A 26,431-nucleotide genomic window follows, 5' to 3' on the forward strand; every position below is an offset into this window, starting at 1 on the left:
AACACCTGGAGATAGCAGCTTAGATCAAAGAATCATGTAGATTAGGGGGCTCCATGCGATATCCCATGGCTCCATGAGGTTACAACGTACACTTCCCAATGCTCAATGCTGTTGATGAAGGAGAAAGATCTTAGAGGCAAGTATCAGTACAAACTCCCCACCTTGGCATCCACCAAAGAGTTCCTGCCTCAAGATCAGGATGCAAGAGTAAGTGGCACCAAAACTAGGGTTAAGAGGTTTACAGCTTGCAGGAAGAACAAGCAAGAGGGGTCCGCTTCTATGAAATCATAGCATCATGGAATGGTTTGGGCTGGAAGGGACCTTAAAGCTCATCCAGCCCCAACCCCTGCCACGGGCAGGGACCCCCTCCACTGAAGCAGCTTGCTCCAAGACCCTGTGTCCAACCTGGCCTTGAGCACTGCCAGGGATGGGGCAGCCACAGCTTGTTTGGAATGAAGTGATCTGAATTAGCATCACAGGGGTCTGTCATCAGATGTTCAGAGGTGCACAAATAAAGAGCCATGGTTCCTGTAAGCATATTCTTCAAGCAGTAGTTACAGTAAGGATACGTTAGAGCAACCACGGGTGCACCAAATGTAAGGGGTGTAAACATGAACATCAGACTGTTTCCCCATGCACTTGAGGTCTGAGCTGGGGAGTTCACTCTTGTGCTGGATTCCCATCTGAAAAAGGTTCCACAGGCAATCCCAGGGCTTCCCCCAAGGTCCCTGCAATGACAAGCTACACCCCCACCATCTAAACTCATTACCTTATCACCAGCAGGGCTAGCTGAACACTGCTTTCTGGCCGTAACTGCACAACTGAAGTCACTGTGTTCTGCTGCTGCAGCCATGGACATGACCTGGCTTGGCAGCGATGATGCTGCTGTTCCAGCTCATGGCAATCCCGGTGTAGAAGTCAGGCCACTAAAACTTGGAGGTCTGGGGGCTCAACGGGAAAGCAACCCCATCTGTAATGAACGCTGGGGTGACTGAACACACCTTACAGCTTTTTGTAACGTGTAGCACACGTTACACATGACTGAACACACGTTACAGCTTTTCTCCCTCCTCCCTCCATGAGCGGTTTGGTTCTTGTGTTTTCCTGCCATGGGCTACCTTGTAAATTATCAGACTGCTTAAAAACCAACTCAAGATAATCCTTTTGTAAACCCCACCACCTACTTTGGTTTAGAACAATTGCTACAGGCTGCAAAATGAGCCTTTCAAACCAGAACGGACTCCGCTCTGCAAAGATGACGGCCTGGGAACAGCGTCCAGCACAGGAACTCACTCAACTGCAGACTCATGATGCCAGGAAGGCATGACGAAGGGAAGTCTCCTTTTATACTTGTCCTTGTTCTCCAGTTCTTTTCCTAAATGTTTATTTAGGGATAGGCTCAAGGGATCTCTGCTGTGGAGGAGTGAATGGCTTCGTAAGGCAACAGGGTGTTCGGTATCAAGCTCATTGAACACAAACCCAGCACCGCTGGAAAAGTGGTGCTCCCAAAATTAACTCCTGCAAGACTGATCAATGCTTGATCCCGAGCAGGAAAGGAAGGAAAAAGCCTTGAACAGATAGATAGGGAGTGTCAAGGGTGCCAGACTGACTACTATAATCCCATTATAGAGTTATCCTGAGCAAGCAGTTTGCTCAATACGGGAGAGATAACAGGATTAACTTCATGTTCAACATCATTTCAGCCTCCTAATTGCAGAATCACTCCTAAGGCCCTCATGTCATTGCTTCAATAGGGGATTCCCAGCACCCCCCACCAGCCCCAGCTTTGAAAGCCCCTTCATTAGTGTCAGCATCTTCAGTTAATTACTCGGATTTTCCTTTCCTCCCCAAAGCAAAGTGTAACTTAACCCTTGCATGGAATGCTTGAGCCAAATAAACCTTCCCTCCAGGAAGGGACCATGCTTACTTCCCGAATCACTGCTAATGTCTCCAAGATTTCATGTGAAGATCAAAGAGCTGAGGGGGAAATTCAACATTATGGTTGAATCTCAGCACAAATCATCCCAGAGGCTGCTTCTGGTTCTCTCAATGACCAAGGGTCAGCCTCAGACATCCGCTTTCCAGGGATGGGGAGAGGATGTTGATGGTAGTACCCCAGCCTGCTTTGTGTTGAAGGGTAGTACCTGGAGGTACTGGTCTGCAGCAGCAACATATGGAGGGTGGCCATCCTGATGGCACTGGCTCAGCTCTTTACCTAAGAAACTCTTTGAACCCAGTGTATCTGGGTTGATAGTCACAAATTCAGGCTGCCTGATAGCTGAGATGGACTGACACTGCCGGATGCCCAAGGGTGTCGAGCTCATTTATGCTCAACCAGTGGCCTCACCTCTTCTCACCTGTACCAGAAATACAGTGGTGCCTAGCCCTTCCTAAGCTGTCCAAGCCCAGCAATCACAGAACCCCAGCCTGGTCTGGGTTGGAAGGGACCTTAAAGCTCCTCCAGCTCCAACCCCTGCCACGGGCAGGGACCCCTTCCACTGGAGCAGCTTGCTCCAAGCCTCTGTGTCCAACCTGGCCTTGAGCACTGCCAGGGATGGGGCAGCCACAGCTTCTCTGGGCACCCTGTGCCAGCGCCTCAGCACCCTCACAGGGAAGAGCTTCTGCCTAAGAGCTCATCTCAGTGTCCCCTTGGGCAGGTTCAAGCCATTCCCCTTGGCCTGTCCCTACAGGCCCTTGTCCCAAGCCCCTCTCCAGGTTTCCTGCAGCCCCTTTAGGCACTGGAGCTGCTCTCAGGTCTCCCCGTAAGGAGCCTTCTCTTGTCCAGGCTGAACCAGCCCAGCTCTCTCTGTGTCTCTATAGGAGGACAGAGAACAGAGCTACCAGCAGACCCATGCAGCAAGGATCACCACCGAGGTATTTCCCTTGCCAAGCCTTGACTCACCATACACTCACCCTGGAAATGAGTCCCTGACTGCAGCCGTGCTGGGGGAGTAAAGGGAAAATAGGCAAAGCAAACAGCACACAGCCTGTGGGAGAACCACAGGAACCGCGCTGTGTTTGTCTACGGGATTCTTGTACGGAAAGTTATTAAATCCCAGCTTTTCGGGCACAGGCGGAGACACTACCCCCTTAAGACCACCCTTATTATTAGCCCCTAACCTGATGCAACTGCAGCACAACACCAAGTCTCCCTCACTGCCAGCACCCTGCAGTGACCCGACAGCCACAGCCACTGCCTGCCCCCCCCCCCCGGAATGAGGGGGGGACCCCAGTGCCCTGCTCTTGCAGGGGGGAGCCCTACCGAACCGCAGCCATGGCAGCGGCACTGGGTTAAGGGAGACGGGTCCCCCCCGATCCCCACATCCCGGCGCTCCCCGGTCCACACCGCCCTCTGGCGGCCATAGCGCGGCCCCGCAGCCCCGGGGAGGGGTTCAGGGATGGTGCCAGCCCCATTCCCAGCCTCCTTCCATGACTTCAGACCAATCCGCTTCTACTTCCATCGTTTGATTCCTCCAGCGACACCCTGTGCACCCCAGATGAAAGCAGGTTTCCAGGCTGCAATGGAAGATACTGAGGAAAGGGCCGAGATGCTGCAGGTAAGTCATACAGTTGAAGTACAGCAGTGTACACAGCCTGGTCGTACACAGCCTTAAGACAAGCTCTAACAGCCACAGGGTATTGGAGGTTGACTTCATCCCGGCTGGATCAGCCCAACCTGTCACGAAGCCACACCAGATCTCTGTGTCTTGTTGCACTTCAGTGTTTTAGGAGACAAAAGACACTTTCAGGAGTCAGAGCAAGGCTCCTTTTCCAGGAGAAATGAGAAAGGAGATGAAGTGGTGACGTTAGTGGTGACAAGAGGCGAGTGTTCACAACCAGCCCAGCTTGACTCAGCCAGCAGCTCAACTAACACTATTTACAACCCACAAAGGCCCCCACCTTAATGAGAACATGCATTTGGCCTGAGCACATCGCTGCTGTGTGAACAAAGGACAACAGGAATAGCAAACCCCCCTCATTTCTACTAAAGCCACTTACCCCTGGTTCCAGGCAGGCCCCTTGTCTCCCCACTGAAATCAGCTATTCCTCTGCCAGCACTTCCAGGCTGCAGTGCTCCAAAGAGCAAGGGGAATGCAAGGTCCAACAAGTTGAAAATGAGAACTAGAAGCTGTGGAGTTCTGACCCTTCTGCTCCATGCCCTACTTACTGAACCACAATAGCTCCATGCTCCCTGTGTGACAGTGAGCCGGCCTAAATCAGCCACGGCATTGATTACATGTCCTACAAGGCCTTGTCTCTTCACACGAGGAATAAGATCACTCAGTTCAATCACAAAGCACTTCAGCACACATTTCTCACTCGGCATCAGCCTTTGCTCCAGTCTGCTCCAGCCAGCCCCAGCACATCCACAGCTTTGCCATGAAACCACCAACTTGGCAACATCAACCTCCTCGGCCCTCCCTGCAGAGCTACCTGGCAGGAACTGCAGAGCCATCTCCTACAACGGCACCAAAAGTCACTTGAAATGGGGGTGCCGCAGAATTACAAAGTCTCTGGTAGGTGGAGAAATAATATGTGTGCAACACTTGGCTCGTAGATCAAGAGGGAAGTGCAGCAAGAGTCCAGGCACATCCCCAAATCATAAGGGGCTTGTTCAGGGCTAGCGGGCAGAAGGCTGATGTGAATCACTTGAAAATACAGCAGGCAGAAGAACAGCACTAGCATCCTGTTTTGGATAGGGGCTTTGGACAAGGGTCTGTAGGGACAGTACAGGGGGAATGGCTTTAACCTGCCAGAGGGGAGACTGAGATGGGATTTTTGGAAGGAATTCTTCCCTGTGAGGGTGCTGGGACACTGGAATGGGTTGAATGGAGAAGCTGTGGCTGCCCCATCCCTGACAGTGCTCAAGGCCAGGCTGGACACAGGGGCTTGGAGCAAGCTGCTCCAGTGGAAGGGGTCCCTGCTCATGGCAGAGGGTTGGAGCTGGATGAGCTTTAAGGTCTCTTCCAACCCAAACCAGTCTGTGGTTCTGTGATGAACTGCCCCAAGCACCCTGCCAGCACTCAGCACATTAATTCCATAACAAGAACATCCATCACACCTGTGAGAACAAAAGGCTCTCAGGATAACGTCCAACTTGTCAAGCACACCTGACTCATGCACAACAATGCCTTCATGTGGATAAGCAAATGTTCTGTGCTGCTCTTTGTTTCATAGTCAAACAGTCTCCACTGAGATCAGTCCAACCCTCTGCTAAACCTGACTGAGGAACAGGAGGAGTTTGCCTTTCTTCCTGCTTGCAAATCAGCATCCATCACCTATAATTAAATATCTCAGCACTTCAGCCACCCTGGCTCTCTCTATTGCATGGCATGAGGCAGTTCTGCTGCTGTACACAAACCAGAGAGGAGCTCAGAAGGGAATCACGGTTTCTGTGTCTTCCTGGAAGAAAAACCTGTTCTTTTGTTCTGGAACAGGCATAGAATCATAGAATCATAGAATAGTTTGGGTTGGAAAGGACCTCAAGATCATCCAGTTCCAACCCCCTGCCATGGACAGGGACACCTCTCACTAAACCATCCCACACAAGGCTTCATCCAACCTGGCCTTGAACACCGCCAGGGATGGAGCACTCACAACCTCCCTGGGCAACCCATTCCAGTGTCTCACCACCCTAACTGGAAAGAATTTCCTCCTTATATCCAATTTAAACTTCCCCTGTTTAAGTTTTAACCCATTACCCCTTGTGCTGTCACTACAGTCCCTGACAAAGAGTCCCTCCCCAGCATCCCTACAGGGGTTTCCACTGGCTAGTTACTGGTAACTGTTCTTCTCCAGCTGCCCTCAGAGCTGCAGGACAGTGACGCACTCTTTAACACTGCAGCGCTCTGTGTTTGACTCCACAGATCAAACCCAGGAAACAACAACGAGCATCATCTCCACCAGCCTCATTTAAAGTAAGAGCCACACCATCCTAACCCTTTATTCACCATAAAAGTGCACACTTGAATGCTGCTGAATGGGGAGCTCAGTGTCCCAGAAGCAGCCTCGAAGGAGCTCATTTAGTTAAAACTTAGTCATCAGGAGGGGATTCCCACCCAGCCAGCCCCAGGCACCAGCAGCAAGCTGAAGAACCTCTGAACCAGAGGCTGACACCTATTTCCTCCTCAACCCTGACACCCTGTGGCTGTCACCAGACCAGAGGGAGGTGAAGCTGGAAACCTCCATCCCATACAAACAGCTCTCGTCCTTGCAGAGCCACCAGTGTCTGATCTCCTCCAGAGGCACAAGATGGGAACGTGGGATCTCTCTCCTTAGGTTCAACCTAACAACCTACAAGGAAAGCATTTCACATCCCAACAGCCACTTCCAAGTGTTGTTTTCAGATCCCAAGGCATCAGGCTGATGGAAGGCAGTGATTAAAGTGTCTTTGGGACAGGTCATGGTCACTTCACCTTTACCATTGCGATCCCAAAATCCCATCCCCTATGCACATGACACGATCGTGCCCTCATTTCCATAAGGGTTTTGAACCTGTGAAGGTATGGCTCTTATTTTTAAGGATAACAATGGGAATAGGGTAGTCGGCCATGCATCCTGCTAGGACCAAGGAGCTGGTGGTATAGAAGCAACTACTCACATTTCTAAGCCCTTCTACTCAGACTATATTTGGAGACTGAAGTCCCCAAAAGCCACAGATTCATCTCACGTTGGTTTCCTTATGAGGCACAGAAGTCAGCCTAGATGCTAAAACAAATGACTTCTTTGTTTGCACAAAGGTTAAGGACTTGAAGAGTTACTTCCTATTTTTAGGAGGAAAAGAACTGGGTAAAAATGTAGCACAGCAGGAGAGAAAAGGGATGAAAGTCACCCTTGAATAAAGAAGTAAGTGTGAAAGATGCTTAAAGCATCCATAAACTTAGTACTTCAAGTGCTATTCAAAAAAAACCCAAATCTGGGGTGTGCAAAGGCTTCTTCAGTGAATTCCCAAAATACTTCATGGTTGTCACATGGAGACTGAGACAGAAGCTACTGAAAGGTTCATATCCCAATAGCTACAGAGAAAGCAAAGCACAGCAGGTCAAACAACCCCAAAATCAAACACTTCCCATGGAGAAGTTCTTCCCTGTGCAGGTGCTGGGACACTGGCATGGATCAAACACAGAAGCTGTGGCTGCCCCATCCCTGGCAGTGTTCAAGGCCAGGTTGGACACAGGGGCTTGGAGCAAGCTGCTCCAGTGCAAGGTGTCCCTGCCTGTGGCAGGGGTTGGAACTGGATGAGCTTTAAGGCTCCTTACAAAACCAGTGTTGGATTCCATGAAGAAAGGCACTGCCATGCTCCCTCCAGAGCTGTTCATGAATGATGGGCTCAGACATCACCAGGCAAGCAAACTGTAAGCCTGGTTCCACGTTAGGGCAAGCCAACACCATGGCAGAGCTTTCAAGGAAGCAGAGGCACAAGGTGAGACTTGCCCTCCCAAGAACAAAGCTCCCACTTCTTCAACACGTTGCTTTTGAAGATCTCAGAGACTTACAGGCAGAAGAAAAAGGTCCAAATGTAGCTCATATCATGCTAAGATACACGAGTGGTCTTTGGGAGGCTGTATGGGCAGTAGATGGAACAAGAGAAATGAGCTCCAAAAATACTGTGATCCTTCACCCACCCCACAGGAAGGATGTGAAGAGGGGGAAAGGTATTCCAGTGCCATTTCCCTTCCACAGATCACTCGTGTAGGTGGGACCTTGGCAAGCAGGGAAGCTCAGCCTGGCAGCGTGTGTATATTTAGATTTCATTCATTCCCCTCCCTAACCTCTGTCTTCCCACCTCCCTCAGCTGATGATGTGGGGGCAGCACAGACTGTGCAGGGCTGCGTCTGGCTTCACACCGAGGCACAATCCATCGCTGCCACCTCGCAGCTCCTACGCAGAACCTCACAGGTTTCCACCACTTCCAACCTTGTCCCATCTCCAGTCTCGCTGCACGAGGTGGTAGCTGAGGGCTCAGGCTGACAAAGCTACCCCAGTTACTGCAGCTTGAGCAGGTTATGCATTTGCTAAGCCAATAGCAGTCACGGCCTGTCATCATTTGGTTTTGCTTATGTCCAGCATTAGGGTAAAGAACTAAGTGATGCTGCACAACGTGCGAACATTTAAACTACTGCAGAAAGCTGCCATGTGGCAACGGAAGCTCAGGGCTTACAAGAGATTTCTCTATATTCTTCTCTACACTTGAAAACCAACCCAGGATAGGGTTGAAAAGCAAAGCTGCACTTGCATACTTGCTCTACAATAACCATGGATAGACAAGCTCTGAAATGCACTGGAGACCCTTCTTCCACTCGCCTGCATGGCCAAGCAGGAATTCAGCTATGAAGAGAACAGCAAGTTTGGGGTTTAATTAGCCAGGGCAGGCAGCCAAGGAGGGCTCCCCCACCCAGCCATGGCTACTGAGGCCTGACAGCTAACGAGGATTTCTGCTTCATTGTGTGGTCCCCAGGGGCCAGCCGAAGCACACCAGCTCTGAACACGTGCCAATGCAGTTCAAACAAGAGCCAGCCATGCAGCAGTGGGAATGCAGTTAATATACAACCAGTTAAGGAGCAGCAATACATCAAAAAAGCACCAGGCTTAGAGGGAACAAAGGGCATTGACTCTAGCTCGGCTCCTGCACGCAGCTCTACCTTACCTCATCTCCAGGCTCAAGGCTGGGAACAAGGCAGGAGTCCTGAGCTTAGCAGCACTTGGAGAGTGAGCGTCCTTAAAAGCAAAGTGATTAAGGAAAGAATAATAAAAGACCAATCTGCTTATTTAAGACGGGGCTCTTGGCTCCCAGCACTAAGGAGGCAACATGTAAAAGGTTCACAATCAGTTGTGTGGGGTGTCTTGTGCATGCAAAGATCAAGTGCAGGTACTCCATCCATCCAAACTGAATGTGCTCCAAAGGAAAGTTGGCAAATGCAAACAGAACATAAAGGCCCTTCACATCCCAGGTCACCAGCACTGCTCAAGTGAGGAGTCAAAGCTCTCTGTAACGTCCAACAGGATCCAACCCAATGTCTCATCTACCCAACATCTGATCCACCCAACAAATAGAGTTCAACTGCACATGAAAAGGGGCAAAAAGCTTTGGGAGATGAACCCAGCTGGCTGCTGGCAGTCCCTGCAGAGCCTGAGTCCTGGTGAATAAGCAGAGCTCACAGTGTTGCTCAAAGCCATCCCATTAATGCAGGCTGAAGAGATGGGAAAACTTGCCCTGATGCTCTCTGTGCTTTGTCCTGGGGTTGAGCAGGGAGCTGTCACCTCCTAAGCCATTGCTCCAACATTGCCTGCCAGCACCACACTCACCCTACTCTTCCAAAGCCATCATTTGGGATTAGTCTGCCATGAGCAAATCATAAGGGAAAGCAATCACCACAAGTTTAATGTGCACCTTACAGGCTAACAATTAGAGGGCACAGCAGCAATTCTTGCCACCAGGATGATAAGCATGACATGCTTTTATGCATGTCCTCTTGGCTCATAGCTATTCCAACCAACAGATGAGCTCTGTATGAAGTCAAGCACTGGCCTTCAGCAGATAGGCCTGGCACACCCACCATGCTGTTGATAAGTACATCAGTTCCCAGGTTTTAAGGCTGGCATCACCCAGCTGCATAGGAATAATCTAGACATAATATTTCTGGTCAGAGTTGCACTTCACTACAAGTTCAAAGTCACCAACTGCAACATCATGGGCCACAAGATGCAAGGACCACATGCTCAATGGATGCTGCCTTCCCAGCATGCAGGCAAGAGCTTCCATGCAAATCCCATCTCAATGGGAGGGGGAGAACGGTCATTTAGCTCATGTCTTCCATAGCCATTTTAGGCAACGGCTGGAAGAGCTATTCAAGCAAAAAAAAAAAAAAAAAAATCTATGAGTTTCAGTTGCAACCATATCCTTACATCAGTTAAAGCTAAGAGTGCTGAGTTTGCCTCAGGGCAAGTAGCACAAAGTGTCTGAAGCAAGAGCTTTAAAGCCAAATTTTGCTTAATAAAAAATCCTGTATCTGCTGCAAGACAGCGCAGCCTGAGGAAATCAATACAGGAAGAGAAGTGAGCAGCCACCGAAGAAGTGAGGTCCTTCTTTATGGCGTGCCATGTGCTCTGTTCAAACCAGCTCAATGCTTCGGCCCTGCCCGTGGCAAGGGGGTTGGAACTACATGATCTTAAGGTCCTTTCCAACCCTAATCATTGATTTTATGATTCTAGCCTCTTACTAAGAAAGGGACATTGTTCATTTTCAAGAGCTTAGGCTAGACAATAGATTTGTATTCCAGGTTTCACAGATATTCAAAGAGATCTTCCAGATCTACAACACAGCTTTAATCAGGTTGCTCCATGCCATGGGTGCAGTACAGGTGCAACTGATGCAGCTTGTTTTCTAATCACCTTCCACATTTGAAAACATGAAGTTGAAAATAAGAAGGTTCTTTCTGATGCTTAACCGAGGAGGAAAAAACAGGTCCACAGCCTGTGATAAGCCAGCCAAGAGTGTACTCACCAGTGCTCTCTTCCATCCCTCTTGCTCACTAGCTTTCCAAGCAATTCCTACAATGACAGGAAACAAAACAGAGACACAAATTACAATTCCAAGTGTGACCAAAGCTCCGTTTGAAGTTTCAGTTCTCTATCAGCTCTGCTCAGCCTACACACAACCAGCATGGAGCAGAAAGCCTGCACCAGCAAACTAGGCATTAAGAGTGCAGCAGGTTCACCCCTCTTTGAAGACACCACCAGCCTCTAATCACACACACACCGGCTTGGAAAGAAGCAATATCAAGGTGTAATAATTCCCAAGCATCAAACATTTGTTCCCAGGGAAGACATTCCACGTTTGCGTCTTCAAGGTGGCACGTGCCTGCTGGAAAAGGGAACAGCTACTGCTTATCTAGCAAAGGCAGAAGAGCACATGCACGGGAAGCGTTTTAGATGTCACACATCATCAAGAGAGTTCTTAATGTGCTGGAGGCAAAAAGGAGGAAGTGGGATTTGAGCAGCAAAGCCAGTTTCTTCAAAGAGGTGCAAGAGGAACTCAGTTTGGGGAAATCAGGAGCTATCCGGATGCTGATGGATGCTGTAGCACAGTCAAAACACGCTCAGCATTTTAGAAAGGAGTGTCTGTCCTTAAGAGCTTGAAGTTCCAACTAAGACAACCACAATAGGAAATGTCAACAAGCACAGCATGGGGTGATTGGGAAAGAGCTATGAAATCAGCTTGTTTCCAGTGCTGGGAAGTCAAAGGCAGCTTTTATCCCCAGTCCATTTCAGCCTAACCCTTCACCACTAAGCCTAGGCCGGCTCATCACCTTCGCTCCCAGCAGCAGCGTGCAGTGTTGGCTGTAATGCACCATCCCATCAGACGCATCATCTCCATCTGATAGTGGGCTGACTTGACAGAACATGCTCAGCTTGCCCAGCATCAGAGCACCACAGGGCTGAGGTCTCCAAGGAGATAACCCCACTACACCACCCCTGCAAGTGCACCTGAATGAGCTGTCAACAGCAGGGCTTTTAAACTGCTGAACTGTGTGGACAAAACACCTATTTTGACCAGCCAGCCATGCTCCAGGGCCACTTCTCACTGCTGGAGCTAGAATACCATCGCAGTAATATTCTTAGATGGGGAGAACACCTCAATAGAGCCATTAAACACCTCAATAAAGGCAATAAAATCATGTTAAATCAGATCATCATTGGCGATCACAGCATTTAGAGAAGCACAATCTGGGCAGACTTCTGGGCAGTGAGTCAGTCACCTGAGAACACGAGATGATCTTCATTTCAGAGGCTGAAATTACCTCAAGGTTACTTGGGAAACGTCTTGGAATCCCCCCAACTTTATCCATTAACATCATTAAAACACAGCTACTTTCTTGTGCATTTCGGATGCATGGTTTGGGTTTGGAACTGGATGAGCTTTAAGGTCCCTTCCAACCCAGACCATTCCATGATTCTATGACTATCAAGCTTCACACAAACCCAAACCCCAGAGTCAGGAAGAACTCTCCTGTACAGGGCACATGCAGGTAAGGTCCCCCTGCCTGCTCCTTCAGGAAGCCCTTCTGGGAAGGGGAAACAGCAAAGAAACAAGAGCAGGTACCTCAAAACCTACTTGAGCCTCAGCACAGATGACAGCAACCCTCCTGCTCACCCAGAGCCACCAGCAAGTTCAGTTTCATTTGCCTTTCAAGGGCATTCCTGCACAGGCTGTGCTGAGCTCTGCATATTCCAAGGGGCACATCTGTGCCTTGAATACTAATCCTGGCAGAGCCCGTTGCTGCTGGACACCCATTGTAGGCACCAAGGACATCTGTCATTGCCTGACAGCACGGCTGGAAGCACCTCAGCCTCTACCAGGAGGGATCCTTCTGGGCAAAACACTAACTCCACAAGCAGCTGGTTATTAATAGAATGAGCATAGAAGGCCCAGTGGAAGGAAATGAAGTGATGGCAGGTTAGAGGGAGAAGGAGCAAAGTCAGACCTCCCACTGCATTGCCACAAGGATGCCAAAGCAGGAGGCACGTCTCTGTTTGGGCTAAGAAACAGGCGTTTTCCCACCAAAGCAACGGATTACACAGTGCAGATCCTGCTGCCAGGATTAATTGGGACCAGCTCAGATCTTGTATTTCCTTTAGCTCCTCTGAATATTCATGTCTCCCAAGTGCTCCCACATTCCCTGGGCCTGACAAGTGGGTGAAATGCCTCATTGCCCTGTTTCAGCTGCCTGTTTCAGCGCTCCAGGATACCCGCTCTGCATCTCTGCTGCCTGCCCCTCACTGCTACCCAGCATCCCAGCCAGCAGAGCCCGGCCTTTGTCTGCTTTCTTAGTTCAAACACTCGGCTTTTTCTCTCCCCAGCTCTTTGTACCCATCTAAGAATACATTCTGGTTCCACTGCCCTGCCTCTGAACCCTCAGCAGCAAGGTGATGGCTTTCTTCCAGCTAGGCAGCTAATCCACACACAATAAAAGCGAGGGCTTTGCAGCCATGCTCTTGTGTTCCTACACTGGTTTCTACCCTGTTCTTCAGTCCTCACATGCTCGCAGCTGAAGCAGGGAATTCCATCTATCCCAGCTCTGTCAGCTCCATTGCATCCTCCTGAGGGTGCACACAAACAGACCCAAGTCCCTCTTGTGTTGTTGTCCCAGAGCTGGACCAGGACTGCAGGGAGGGCCTCCCCAAGGCAGGACAGAGGGTTTCAACCTCCTCCACAGTGAAGCTCATTCTGTCCTCACAGGCATTTCTGATCTAGGACTGCTCATCTCCAATAACAACAAACAGCTTCCTTCAAAAGATTAAGGTCTGGCTCCAAAAGCCCAACTGAAAACCAAGCCAATGTTGGTTGTTTTTCCTCAACTAAACTAGCAAACTGACAACCCTCCCAAGCAGAAGTGGCACATTGCTGCTCTGCAGCGTCTGCTCACAGATTTGCCTTAGGCGTGGAAAGCAGTTTCCATGCTGGCTCAGCTCTAAATCACCATTCCAGAGAGGGACAGGACAGCAGCTACTACAGGGCTCCTACTGTAATGAGACACAAAACTGGAGGCAGTCTTGGAACTAAAAAGCACGCAGGGGAGGGAAAGGATGGTGTTCTAACAGTCCTGAGCTATATCCATCAGCTGGAGAGGGAAAGGGAAGTGTTAATGAACACCCAATAGCCTGGGGAGCAAGGTCCTACATTAACACAGACCACAGGCACCCAGCAGCCTGCTCTTATCGCCCACTGTAAACACCATTACAATTCTCTTCTACGAATGAACAACACAGCACAGAACAGTTCTCCCAAGGGGTAGCTTATAGCATGGGGGCACAGGCTAGCGTTTAAATATCACAAGGGCAATTCTTTAAACCTCAACAGATCAACAATGCCAAATGCACCATTATAAATGACAAGGTGTGAAGGTAAAGTTAACCTCTTGTTGGAACAGCACAGAGAAGAAGAGGGGTGCACAAGCCCTTCTGCAGCTAGTGGACACCAAGAAGCTTGCGTTTTTCTGCCTTCATCTAATAACAAGTCAACTCCACTTAAAAACCTTGGTTTGCTCATCTTTACTTAGATGGTTTGGCCATAGATTCGCTCCAAATGGTGGTTTCAAAAGCCTCCTTTCCTGACCCAGTTTATTCCACACCAATCACAGAGCAATGGAGAGGTCAGCTCCTGTGCAGCCTGGAGGTAAATCTGAATATCCCCTCTCAATGAAATGACACAGATTTGTTCTCACAGCCTAATCTGGCACAATGAGGAGCACCAACAATTAACAGCCCTGCAGTTCCTCTCTCTTCAGAAGGATCCTGACACTTCAGACTGGCACACTCACTGCATTGCTTCACTTGCTGGAAAGCAGGAACACAGCACAAGGAAAGGGTTTTGTGGAAGAAGTGGGAAACACTGGGGAAAATCAGAAGACAGTATAACCACTAGAAACCTAATTTATGTAGCCTATTAGATTAACTAGCTTTGAGAACCCTAAATACAGCAGCAATTACAGCAAATGAAACCAGCAGCTTTCTGACACTGATTTAACATTTGGGAAGTGGCTCCCCACTGCAAACAGCAAATCTTCTTCAGCAGCATGGAAGCTGCCTGTGGGTGGCACAGTAATATAACATTCCCAGAGAGGAATGGGGAAGGGAGCTGCATCCCTCCTGGCTGCAAGATGTGGTGGGTGAGTGGGGTTTATCATCCCTTGCACAAAGTAAACCTTATAAATCCTCCTGGACACCTGAAGGGCAGGGACACCTTCTACTAGGGAAGCATGGCACAGAGCTGAACACAGCAAGACTTCTAAGGCAGCTCCCAGTGACAAATGCTCTATTTAGCTATCAGTACAGCAAACACTTAAGAGCTTGCCTCCAGCCCTTTTGGCAGCAGATCAACCAATCTGGAGGTGTGGATGCCCACAGGGGGAAAAACCTGGCTGAATAGAGCAAAGCAGCTTCCCTGCTCCTTGTCCTTGAAGCAGCTGAAGGGCTTGCCTCCACCCAAATTATCTTCCTGAAAGCAAGGGCTGATCCGTGCAGAGGACAGATGCTCTTATTACCATGGAAGCTGAAACAGGAGTAAGAGCATTCAAAGGGCTATTCCTTGATCAATCTCCAAAAGCTGGAAGCCCAAAGTCACCAGGAAGAAGACACTATTCACCCTCGGGATTCCTGACTGGCAGCTCGACTGTAAAGCTTTAGATTTACCTCTAGTGTTGAGTAGGTGTGGAAGTTCTTCCCTAGAAGGCTTGAGCGATGTACTCATCCCCTGCAGGTTACCACATGCCTGCATGCAGCTGGGATTTAGTACCCCATCCTCTCAAAACTCCATTCCAGGATCTGTCTGCCCAATGTTCAGCAGTGCAGGTCATAAAAGACAAGATTTCAGCTTGGCTTAGCAAGAAACTTGCCACTTAAACACTTGAATCACACCACCCAAACCTCACCACCACCACCACCACTGCAGAACAGTTCTATTGCAGCAATCTCTCCACTGGAGGAAGATGTACATCTAATTCCAACCCAGAATAACACAACAGAAGGGTGAGAGATGAGAACTAAAAGTAACCCCGAACAGCCAGAAGACCAAGCTTGATATAATTAAAAACAGGGTATTAAAGATGTTCTAGAGGTCTGTAAGACCAAAACACAGCCCTTAATATATCAACACATACAAACCCTCTATATATTTTGGTACTGAAGAATGTAATCCCGGACACACCAAAAGGAGATAAGGAAAAGAACTGATGGATCTTTAGCATTGTTTCCACAGAGGATCCCAGTTGCCAGAGTCCCCACCTCATTTTTGCACAGTGGGACTTGACAAAAGGAACCAGCTACACCAGCCTCAACATACTACAAGCAAAAAACAAAGAGTATTTGAAGTGCAGAGCTCATTTGCCCCAAATCTAAGCTGTACTTTCTGTTTCTACCTCTTTCCAAAGAGCATGAAATGCCAAACTGAATTCTGGACTATGTAAATCCTGTATTAGGAATACCATTACTGCTGCCTGAGGCACCAGAACATCCCTAGCTACCGTTAGATCAGGTTGCTTCAACTTGGCCTTGAACACTGCCAGGGATGGGGCAGCCACAGCTTCTCTGGGCACCCCTTGCCATTGCTTAAAGGCTATGAACTAACACACACCCCATTAAACATTGAGCATCTAAGATTCAAATCAAAAAGTCAGTCTTAAACCAGCCTCCTCGCAGACCATCAATAAAAGGATTCCTTTTCACCCAGACCTTTTCCAGCTCATTCCTTTGCTTTTCCAGCTCATTCCAAACCACTCATCCCAGCTTTTTTTAAGGGAGAAGACACAGGGCTGCAGAAAATCTCTCTTTAAAAAGCAACGAAATCCCAGTCCCAGCAGCACCACGCTTGGTTCAGCCCTGGAACTGGCACCTTTCCATCGTGTCTTTCTGCTCCACTGATTGCAGTACAATGGGGTTTGCCAGAAACTTAAACCTCCTTTGGGCCCAGCACGTACCTGCTCATGCAAGAGGCTGTTCTTGTACCTCACCTCTAACCAACTCTATCCACACAGAACCATGGGCACAGTGGGAAATGAGTGGCTCCAGGGTGAAGAAAGTGCATGGGACAGCTTGTGCGAAGCCAAGATCCAGCCCTGCAAAGCAAAGCAAGCGGACTCACGAGAGCAAGAAATGCAATGGGATTCTAGGATCGACAACAAAATCTTCCATCCTCAACCCCCCATAAGCAGCACCGTGCAGGACTGTGCGCTGCACTGTGTACCATCTGACTGCATTGCCCTACCCCGCACCCAAGAAGCACGTAAATAACAGGGTGATTTATTTACCTTTGGCTTCTGGGGTGGATTACAAACCACCTTCACCTTACTTTGTGGTTTCCATCTCGTCACGCGTTCAGCGTGAGCACAGCACCCAAGCACACGCTGCAGTGATGCCCTCTAATTCTGACTCCATCGACTTGATTTCAGTTGTAACCACCATTTCCTTACCAAAACGGGGCCACTATGCCCCAGGCACTGCCAAAGGGAGTTGCAAAGCGGGTCTTCTTTTGGCCTCTTTTAAAGAAAAATGAACTCGGGCACTATTGAAGCGCTACAATGAGGATTGAAAGCTCCCCTTGGACCCTGCAGAAGCCAGCAGAGCGGAATGTGCCACGTGGGTCCTTCCCAAGGCACCTCCAATGCTCCTTCTCCAATGTCATGCTTCCTGGGATAAACAGACCCCAGGTACACGCAGTCTGATTAAAGCCCACGTTTCACCAGCGCACACTGGAGCACATCAAGCAGGCACTCCTAATCAAATTCCATCTGAACAGCAACACAATGTTCCCACGTGGAAAAAGATACAGGATACAGGAACCTGGGCTGTGCAGGTGCCTTTACCCGTGAAAGTCAACACTCATTAACTGGACACAGCTCAGCTACCACAAATCAAATCTCCCTCCGAATGGACACCCTGGAATCACATCACTGCATCTACGGGACCCTTAAATCCCATCGCTTGATTCCCATTTTGCTAAACTAAGCACAGTGCAATTCAGTTGGAGCCTTATCTTTGCCTTCAGTCTCACTGCAGTCATTTCTAATTACTTCTGATTCAGACTGAATTTCACAGCCTGGTTTGGGCTGAAGGGACCTTAAAGCTCCTCCAGCTCCAACCCTGCCACAGGCAGGGACCCCTTCCACTGGAGCAGCTTGCTCCAAGCCCCTGTGTCCAACCTGGCCTTGAGCACTGCCAGGGATGGGGCAGCCACAGCTTCTCTGGGCACCCTGTGCCAGCACCTCAGCACCCTCACAGGGAAGAGCTTCTGCCTAAGAGCTGGTGCGCAAAGAAAGCACACCAAAAAGAACCGAAGCAGCCCAATTTCTTGGATGTCTTGCAAAAACAGTACTGTATTTGGGATAAAAGCAGCTTTTTGTCAGGAGAGAGCATTTATCTGTGTGAGGGAAAGGAAAGAACAGGCTGCCACAACTATTAACATAAAGCCCCCTAATAACAAACCATCCTGATGCTCTGCTGGCATCGGGAATCTCCTGGAGCAGCTGATCCCAATCCAAAGCAGCCTGGTACAGCAAGCAGCTGGTTTGAATCCAATGCAGATCTTCAGTGTGTTTGTCACGAGGCCCACAAACAGTTGCGTGAGTGTTAAGGGAAGGACTGAACACACAGGACCCCCTTTCATCAGTGATAGCAGCTTTAGGTGTTGACACAGCTGCAAGCCAAAACAGGGGCTCACAGTTCGCTGGCACAGACAAGGGATTAGATTGGGTTAGGAAGGCATCAAGTCAGGCTTCCTGGCACCACAATCTGACCACAGCCTTCCCAGCCCACTCTTCTGTTCCTTTTCCCATAGCAAACACCAAAGGGAAGGGGCCATCTTTCTCTTTTCATGCTGTTTGAGCCAGTCGGACCACTAAGCCATGAGTATCTGTGCTGGATACTCTCAGAGTAGCTAATACCATGACAAAACAGGATTGCCTACTCATAATGAGATGATCTGAGATCTCTGCTACAACCCCTTGGCTACACTTTGGAGCAAACACCAACAGATCCCATTGCACCAGGAGTTGCCAGCCCCAGGTTTTGACACGAGCAGGACCTTGCTGTTCACAACCCAAGGCCAGGTAGGACCCGGGAATTCCAGTTCAACCAGTTCCACCCTTTCTGCCCCTCATTCCTCCCTGTTCTCCTGGAACAACAAAACCCTACCCCAGCCTCCACTGGGATAAGCAATTCATTGTAAAGCCCTGCAATGGAAAAGCCACCTGCTCCCCTCTCTAGAATTAAAAGCATTTCCACACTGCAGCTCCCTGCCAGCCAGTGCAGACACATGGACACAACAGGCAAGCAGAGATTTCCACTTTCTTGCATGCCCTCCTCCCATTCAGTGCTATGATCCAGGAAGGAAACAACCCCTCTGCAGAGGAAACTGATAAAGTCCTGAGAGCAGGCAATAAAATGCTGCAATGGAAGACTAGCTCCTGCCTTGCTCACACCTGCAGGACCTGCCCCTTGAGTCTACCCCAGCTGACTTGGAGCTCTGCGTGCAGTTCTGGTGTCCTCAGCATCAGAAGGACATGGAGCTGTTGGAGCAAGCCCAGAGGAGGCCACGAGGATGCTCAGGGGCTGGAGCAGCTCCCATATGGAGCCAGGCTGAGAACACTGGGGCTGTTCAGCCTGGAGAAGAGAAGCTGCGTGGAGTCCTCAGAGCAGCTTCCAGTGTCTGAAGGGGGCCTATAGGGATGCTGGGGAGGGACTCTTCGTCAGGGACTGCAGTGATAGGACAAGGGGTGATGGGTTCAGACTGAAACAGGGGAAGTTCAGGTTAGATCTAAGGCAGAAGCTCTTCCCTGCGAGGGTGCTGAGGCGCTGGCACAGGGTGCCCAGAGAAGCTGTGGCTGCCCCATCCCTGGCAGTGCTCAAGGCCAGGTTGGACACAGGGGCTTGGTATAACCTGGTCTAGTGGAAGGGTTTGGAACTGGATGAGCTTTAAGGTCTCTTCCAACCCAAACCAGGCTGGGATTCTGAGTCTGCAGGTATTTAGGACTCTCAGCAGGAACAGGGCTGCACTAGGCAAAGGAGTGCCTGCCCACCATTCCAACAGGTACATGCTGCTGCCTTTGCCAAGACCCCACTGCAAGAGGCTGCTCCGCTGGTGCTCTGCAGCTCACAGCAAGCACCAGAGGCCAAAATCTCCTTCCCTTCTGCCCTGCCTGTGGTTTGTGCTGTTTGGCAGATCTGGCCATCTGCAGCACACCTCCATTTCAAACACCGGCTGCTGACAGGACTGGATTCCTGCTGTGTTTAATCATTGCCCAGCAGACCCTCGAGGAAGTGCTGAGTGGCAGAGCAGCCAGGCAAAACCCTCCTTCTCCATCCCCCCAGCTCCCATTGCCTAAGCACCAGTTCTTCCAGTCCCCTTAAGCGTAGTGGGAGCTCTACCCACAAAGCCCACCCCACCAGCACCACTCAGGAGCTGTTTCTGTTCACTTTCAGCTCCGATGTCTTCGAGGACAAATCCTCACATCCTTTACACAAGGTTCACTCATCCCAACCCAAAGACTCATCACTCATGAATCACACGTTATTATTGCTCCTGCCCGTCAAAACAGCACTGTCTCACCTTGCAGAACAATGGCCGGGCAGGACCAAACTGTTTCTGCCTCCAATGCTGTAACAGAACAGGCAAATAAAGGACTTCCACTTTACCTGCAAAGTCTGTTTCACAGGCAAAGCTGCCCTGACCTCCAGCTGCAAGGGACACCTGCAGTAACCCAGCAGCTTATCACCATGGAGGGTGAGACACCAACACTGCTGACACACACCGGCCTTCCCTGTGAGGGTGCTGGGACGCTGGCATGGGCTGAATGGAGAAGCTGTGGCTGCCCCATCCCCGGCAGTGCTCAAGGCCAGGTTGGACACAGGGGCTTGGAGCAAGCTGCTCCAGTGGAAGGGGTCCCTGCCCGTAGCAGGGTTGCACCTGGATGAGCTTTGAAGTCCTTTCCAACCCAAACCATTCCATGAGTCTATGAAACACAGAAGAAAGCACTATCCACCACATCATCTTGATGCAAATCAAACCCCTACTGACATTAAGAGCAAAGACCCAAATAGCTTCCTGAAGCAAAGTCACCTTGGAAATACCCAAGAACTTGAGCTTTCCCTAAAAGAGGACTAAACTGCAAAGTGTCCCAGTAACTTCTGAGCTAACAGATAATGTCAGACCCTGAGGGAGCGCTTTGTGGAGAGCACGAGAGGACTCGCCCTCACCTGCCCGTGTATGATCAGGGAGGTCTCCTCTTTGAAGTGACAATCAAGAGGCAGTAAATTAAACCTGTCACACCAAAGGGATCCTCCTCTTTGCATTTCCTTAGGGGTGCAGGCACAGAGCATGGGGCAGACCTGAAGAGATGCTCCCACCACAGACCCCCGTACACAGACCACAAACAACATCAGTCCCCTCTCAAAATGACTCTGAGCAGCAGAACACATTCAGGAATTGGCCTTAACAGCCACCAAACCCCTGCCCTGAACTGGAAGGGAACTCCACCCCCTTGTTAAAGAGTTCACTGCTATAGAAACCATGATTAAATCCCCAGGGCCATGAATCAGCCACCTGAAACAAAGGAGCGCCCGGGCTGTGGCGCAAGCAGGCAGCCTGGCAGGGCGCAGAGAACCCCCAACCCCACAGCATCACGCAGCCCAGCAGCTTCACTAAGACACTTTGACAGAGGAAATGTTGGTGGCAACTTTCTCACCTTTGGGGTTGTTTGATTTCAGGGCTTGCTTGGGGGCTTTGGCAGCGCCCAAAGCTGCACACACTCATTACAGCAACAGAGCGAAGAGTTTCCTAATCCCTTGTGACACAAGTGGATAAAAAGCACCTGAACCCAAAGGCCGGGTACCTCTGGAGGAGCTGCCTCCCTCTGCACTGCGCTTCCAATCCATGGAAAAGCTGGAGGAACATGGCAAGCAGCAGCTCCCCAGCTTAGGGTCTGACCAAAGTGGATTTCCCCAGAGACTAATACTCTCCAATCAGAAGAAATCCTCCAAAAGAAGAGATTATCCATAAATTTACTACTTAGAAATGGCAATAACACTTGAACACTGCTGATGCAACCAGACCACAGCAGCAATACCCATCTGCTTTGACTTACCCAACACACACTTGCTACTCAGGCAAATGCTTCCTCCTGTTATTCATATTCCACTTACTAAAGGCCCCATCTACACACCGCACAACATGCAGTAGGAAGGGACCCAGACCAGTATAACCTGGCTGCTAATTATGGCCCTTAAGGCTCATTGCATTAGTGCATCCCTCTAGCTACAAACATGAGCATGACTACACCCTTACTAAGCACACGTAACCCTAGAGAGGAGCGACAGGAGGCTGAAACAGCTACAGGGAAAAAGTGACTTGCCTGACATCAAACAGCACAGCAGCAACACAGCTGGGGGCTGAATTAGGCCTCCTGTCCACCCAAGCTTGCTTAAGTCCTCTGTACTCAGCCCAGTTGATAGGTAGACAGAGCCCAGTCATTAGAAGCCAGATTGAAGACTTCACTTTGCAGCTAAAAGCAGATGAGAAATAGCCCTGACGAATGTAATCACTAGGGTGAAATGGATTCTGGAGATGCAGCAGGCTCACAGCATTCCTTCATTCGATTTTCGAAGCCAACACAGGTTTCTGCATGCCCAACGCTGGTGAGCTGGGCTGCACACACTGCAGTATGTTCAGAACACCTCCAAAAGCTGCTTAATATATTCAGCTTGAAAATTGCCTGATTTCATCAAATCATGGAATGGTTTGGGTTGGAAGGAACCTTAAAGCTCACCCAGCTCCAACCCCTGCCACGGGCAGGGACCCCTTCCACTGGAGCAGCTTGCTCCAAGCCCCTGTGTCCAACCTGGCCCTGATCTCATCCCCATCTCCCCTCTGGCAGGTTAAAGCCATTCCCCCTTGTCCTGTCCCTACAGGCCCTTGTCCAAAGCTCTTCTCCAGGTTTCTTGTCCCTTTAGTTTTCACCTGTGATTCCAAGCCTGTGACCCAGCCACCACCACCTCACACCAACCTCCACACCACAGCTCCTTAGGAGATACAAAAAGTCCTCTGGGGCAGTGAAGACTCCTGGACAGTCACCACTTGAAAGCACTTGGAGACCCTCAGCTGAAGATTCCCAGTATTCTGTATGTCTCCGTGCCGACTCCTCACCTGGAGCCCATCCCTGGATCTGGGCGCAGGGTCTGGAAGGAGTTAAAGCCCTGCTCCAGAGCCAGCCAAGGGTATGACACTGGCTGGTGCATTCCCTAACACATGACCCCGCTGTGCAGAGAAGAACTGGAAAGAGTTATCAGCAAGAGCTCCTAATTGAATGCTAAAAATAGACTTCTAAAAGGGCTTTCTTCCCCTTGACACAAAGGCTGACTGCTGCAGTCACACATCCATCTGTTTAACAGGGCCTCCAAACCCACCAGCAACAGAAACCCCAATATTTGCAGTCACAAACCCCACACACAGCATTTGTATGGAGAAAATCACAGCTAAACCACTGCTCTCTGGGAGGGCGGTGGGACTCTGCAATGGGTTGAACGGAGAAGCTTGGGCTACCCCATCCCTGGCACCCCATCCCGTTTGGGGGTCACCCATAGACCCCAAGAGTATCTGCAGCTTGCTTTGTGCACGGCATCACCCAGAGTAGTGGCAACCCCAGTGCAGCTTCCCCCCCACTTCACACTCCCCGCCAGCCACATGTTTTGTGTCACTCGTAGCTGAATATTCATCACCAAGTAATAGACCTGCAAGAAGTGCAGTGTCAGCAGCTTTTAATCCATCTAATTCCCCACCACATGCCAACCACAATGAAATTTGGTCAAAATAGAAGCCATTTGTTTAAATACAAGTGATTTGGCGCTCAAAACTGTCATCAAATGAAACTGGAAATCAAATTAACCAGTGATTGAGTGAAGGAGAAGGCTCCATAATCACAGCTTACAGAGCCAGTGCCATGAAAACAAGGATGCAATCACATTCCCCATGTTTTGTGGCTGCTTCTCTGCACTGCCCTGTATTACCAAGAGGATTCCCACACCCCATCTCCCAGGACTTGATGCTCTGTGCTTCCAATACAACCTATTCCTTGGTAGTCCAGAACCACCTATTACCTGATAGCAAAGCTCTGTGAAAGTAGAAGCTGACACACTTGAAACCACACAAATTTAGGACACATCAGCACAGTTACTCCCAATGGGAAAAGGGGTTTGTTCCCAGCACCATCCTGGGTATTAACTTCAGCTGGCATAACAATGTGCCAAACAGAGTCCCTCCTAAGTGGCCTCATTTTGGCTTCTTTCCCCCCTTTATTGCACCCTCATGTGAACAGGGATTTAACCTATCTAGCATTACAATTGTAGGGCTACTCTTCAAAGTAATTTGGATGCATTTAAACCTGTGTTTGAAGAGCCCAAGGCATTTACAGGGAGATCAGAGCAGGCAGAGGAATTCCACATGCAACTTCTACAATTAGCCCATGAAGCTAATTCAGCTGAAGCAATCCTTGACCCACCGAGCACGGACCACAGGGAACCTCATCCTTCCCCTTCCAATGCTAGCAAACCTGGCTCTGCTCAGGACCCACTGATGATCCTGTTTTTCAAAGGCAAGCTTCAAGCTTTGAGCTCACTCCCATGGGATTCAAGGTTTATACAGAAGAGGAGCAATCACGACTGTTCCCCTTTGCCAACCTCCTGAAAGCAACACTTGAACATCCCAATGATTGAGAAGGGAACTTTTTTACTTCATTTCAACCTCGTAGAGCCACAGAATGGGTTGGGTTGAAGGGACCTTAAAGCTCATCCAGCCCCAAACCCTGCCACGGGCAGGGATCCCTTCCACTGGAGCAGCTTGCTCCAAGCCCCTGTGTCCAATCTGGCCTTGAGCACTGCCAGGGATGGGGCAGCCACAGCTTCTCCGTTCAACCCATGCCAGTGTCCCAGCACCCTCACAAGAATTCCTTCCGAAGATCCCATCTCCATCTCCCTTCAGCTTCTCCCATCGCTCGCTTTGGTTCCACACAGGGACTTTAAGCCGTCCCCTCCCTCCACCTGCACAAACACCCCGGGCGCAAGGCGAAGCAGTCAATAATTCATCACCCCGCAAACACGATTACAGCAGAAAGCACGGCGGGGCCGGCTCCGGTTTCAGTCAACACCAGGACAGGACAGATCAAACAAAGAAATACCAACGGGGCTGCATCAGAGAGAGATAAAGGGAAGGCGAGAGCAACACAGAGGGAGCACAGGGTCAGCTTCAGGCACACAAGCCCCACGGACCACGGCGCACAGACACTGAGCGGGTCGGGTTGAAGGGACCTTAAAGCTCACCCGGCTCCAGCCGCGGCCACGGGCTCGCTCCGAGCCCCGTCCTTGGCCGCTCGCACCAGGGCTGGGGCAGCCCCCGCGGCGCTCAGCGCGGGGTGAGCGGGACTTTGAGCCCTCGGAGGCGCAGCCCCAGCCCCGGGCGTCCCGAGCACGGCGCGAAGCCGCCCCTGGGCCCGCCCAGCCCCGCGGCCCCGCGCGGCCCCGCGCGGCCCCGTCCCCCCCGCCGCAGGGCTCCCCGGCCTCACCTGCCGCCCGCGGCCCCGGCTGCTGCTCCGCTCCCGGCCCGGGCCCGCCGGAAGCCGCGGGGGGGGGGGGGGGGGGGGGGGGGGGGGGGGGGCGCAGAGCATCATGGGAGTTGTAGTCCAATGTGGTAGGACACGCCCCCTCGAGTTAGACCACGCCCCCTAGTAGGACGCTCCCTCCTGGTAGACCACGCCCCCCTTGGTGTAGGCCACGCCCCCTTATGCGCAAAGCTGGAGTCGGGGCGATGCGGGCGATGCGGGGATCATGGGGAGCTGGGGGCACTGTAGTGAGGAACAGCGGTCGTGTCCCAGCTCCATCCTGGTGTGCAGCAGGGATATGGGGATGGTTTGGAGCAGGGATATGGAATGACTGCAGCAGGGATATAGGGATGGTTTGGAGCAGGGATATGGAATGACTGCAGCAGGGATATAGGGATGGTTTGGAGCAGGGATATGGAATGACTGCAGCAGGGATATGGGGATGGTTTGGAGCAGGGATATGGAATGACTGCAGCAGGGATATGAGGATGGTTTGCAGCAGGGATATGGAATGACTGCAGCAGGGATATGGGGATGGTTTGCAGCAGGGATATGGAATGACTGCAGCAGGGATATGGGGATGGTTTGGAGCAGGGAAGGTCTGCAATGGGGCAGGTTTGCACGGGGGATGTGAAAGGTTGGCAGCAGCGATGTAGCAGAGATGCAGCAGGAATGCAAGGCAGGAGTACAGCCAGCATGCTGGGGAGGATGGCAGCAGGGCAGGGATGCAGCAGGATGCAGGGCAGGGATGCAGGGCAGGATGGCAGCAGGGATGCAGGGCAGCAGGGATGCAGGGCAGGATGGATGCAGGGATGCAGGGCAGGATTGCAGCAGACGTGCTGGGCAGGATGGCGGCAGGGATGCAGCAGGGATGCAGGAGAGGTTCGCAGCGCTGCTACCGGTACCCAGCGAGTGGCGCTGCCGCCTCGGGGAAGCCGAGGCAACCGGGAGCAGCCGGGAAAGGTCGGGAGCAGCAGAGAGCAGCCAGCCCCGGCCCCACCAGCCCCGGCCCCACCAGCCCCGAGCCGGTCCTTGGAAAGATGCCCCTGTTCAGGGGCTGGGGAGGGCCGCTCGGGATGGAAATGCAATGAGAGGCCAAGGACGAGAGGTCTGAGAAGCTGCGGAGCCGATTCAATCCCCTCCATTGCACGGGCAGGAGGTGGGTACCCATTGGAGGTGCTCGGTCCCCCGGCTGGTACAGAGATGAGGGTGCAGATGGCACCCCATAAACCGGAGCCAGGCTGGTGCCCAGAGCCTGCAGTTCCCCCGGGATAAGCCCGATGTGTCCCCAT

At 50.9% G+C, this 26,431-nt stretch overlaps 1 protein-coding gene across 4 annotated transcripts in view; it reads right to left on the bottom strand.

Annotated features, from left to right (window-relative positions):
- PHACTR4 (phosphatase and actin regulator 4) overlaps positions 1 to 25,164 on the bottom strand; it is a 51,917-nt gene extending 26,753 nt beyond the window's left edge. The window contains exons 1-3 of one of the 4 annotated variants that reach the window (XM_065697467.1): positions 25,104 to 25,137; positions 16,476 to 16,613; positions 10,505 to 10,551 (exon numbers count right to left, since the gene is read on the bottom strand). In XM_065697467.1, the coding sequence (XP_065553539.1) occupies positions 10,505 to 10,520 (16 nt within the window). In that variant the 5' untranslated portion in view covers positions 10,521 to 10,551; positions 16,476 to 16,613; positions 25,104 to 25,137. Of the gene's footprint in view, positions 1 to 8,647; positions 8,719 to 10,504; positions 10,552 to 16,475; positions 16,614 to 24,861; positions 24,940 to 25,103 lie in introns of those variants that run through there. The other 3 variants (XM_065697466.1, XM_065697468.1, XM_065697469.1) reach the window with 3 other exon arrangements.
- Between the last annotated feature and the right edge of the window lie 1,267 nt (positions 25,165 to 26,431).

Source organism: Lathamus discolor, chromosome 18 (assembly GCF_037157495.1).
Source record: "Lathamus discolor isolate bLatDis1 chromosome 18, bLatDis1.hap1, whole genome shotgun sequence".
In the NCBI taxonomy this organism is placed as follows: domain Eukaryota; kingdom Metazoa; phylum Chordata; class Aves; order Psittaciformes; family Psittacidae; genus Lathamus; species Lathamus discolor.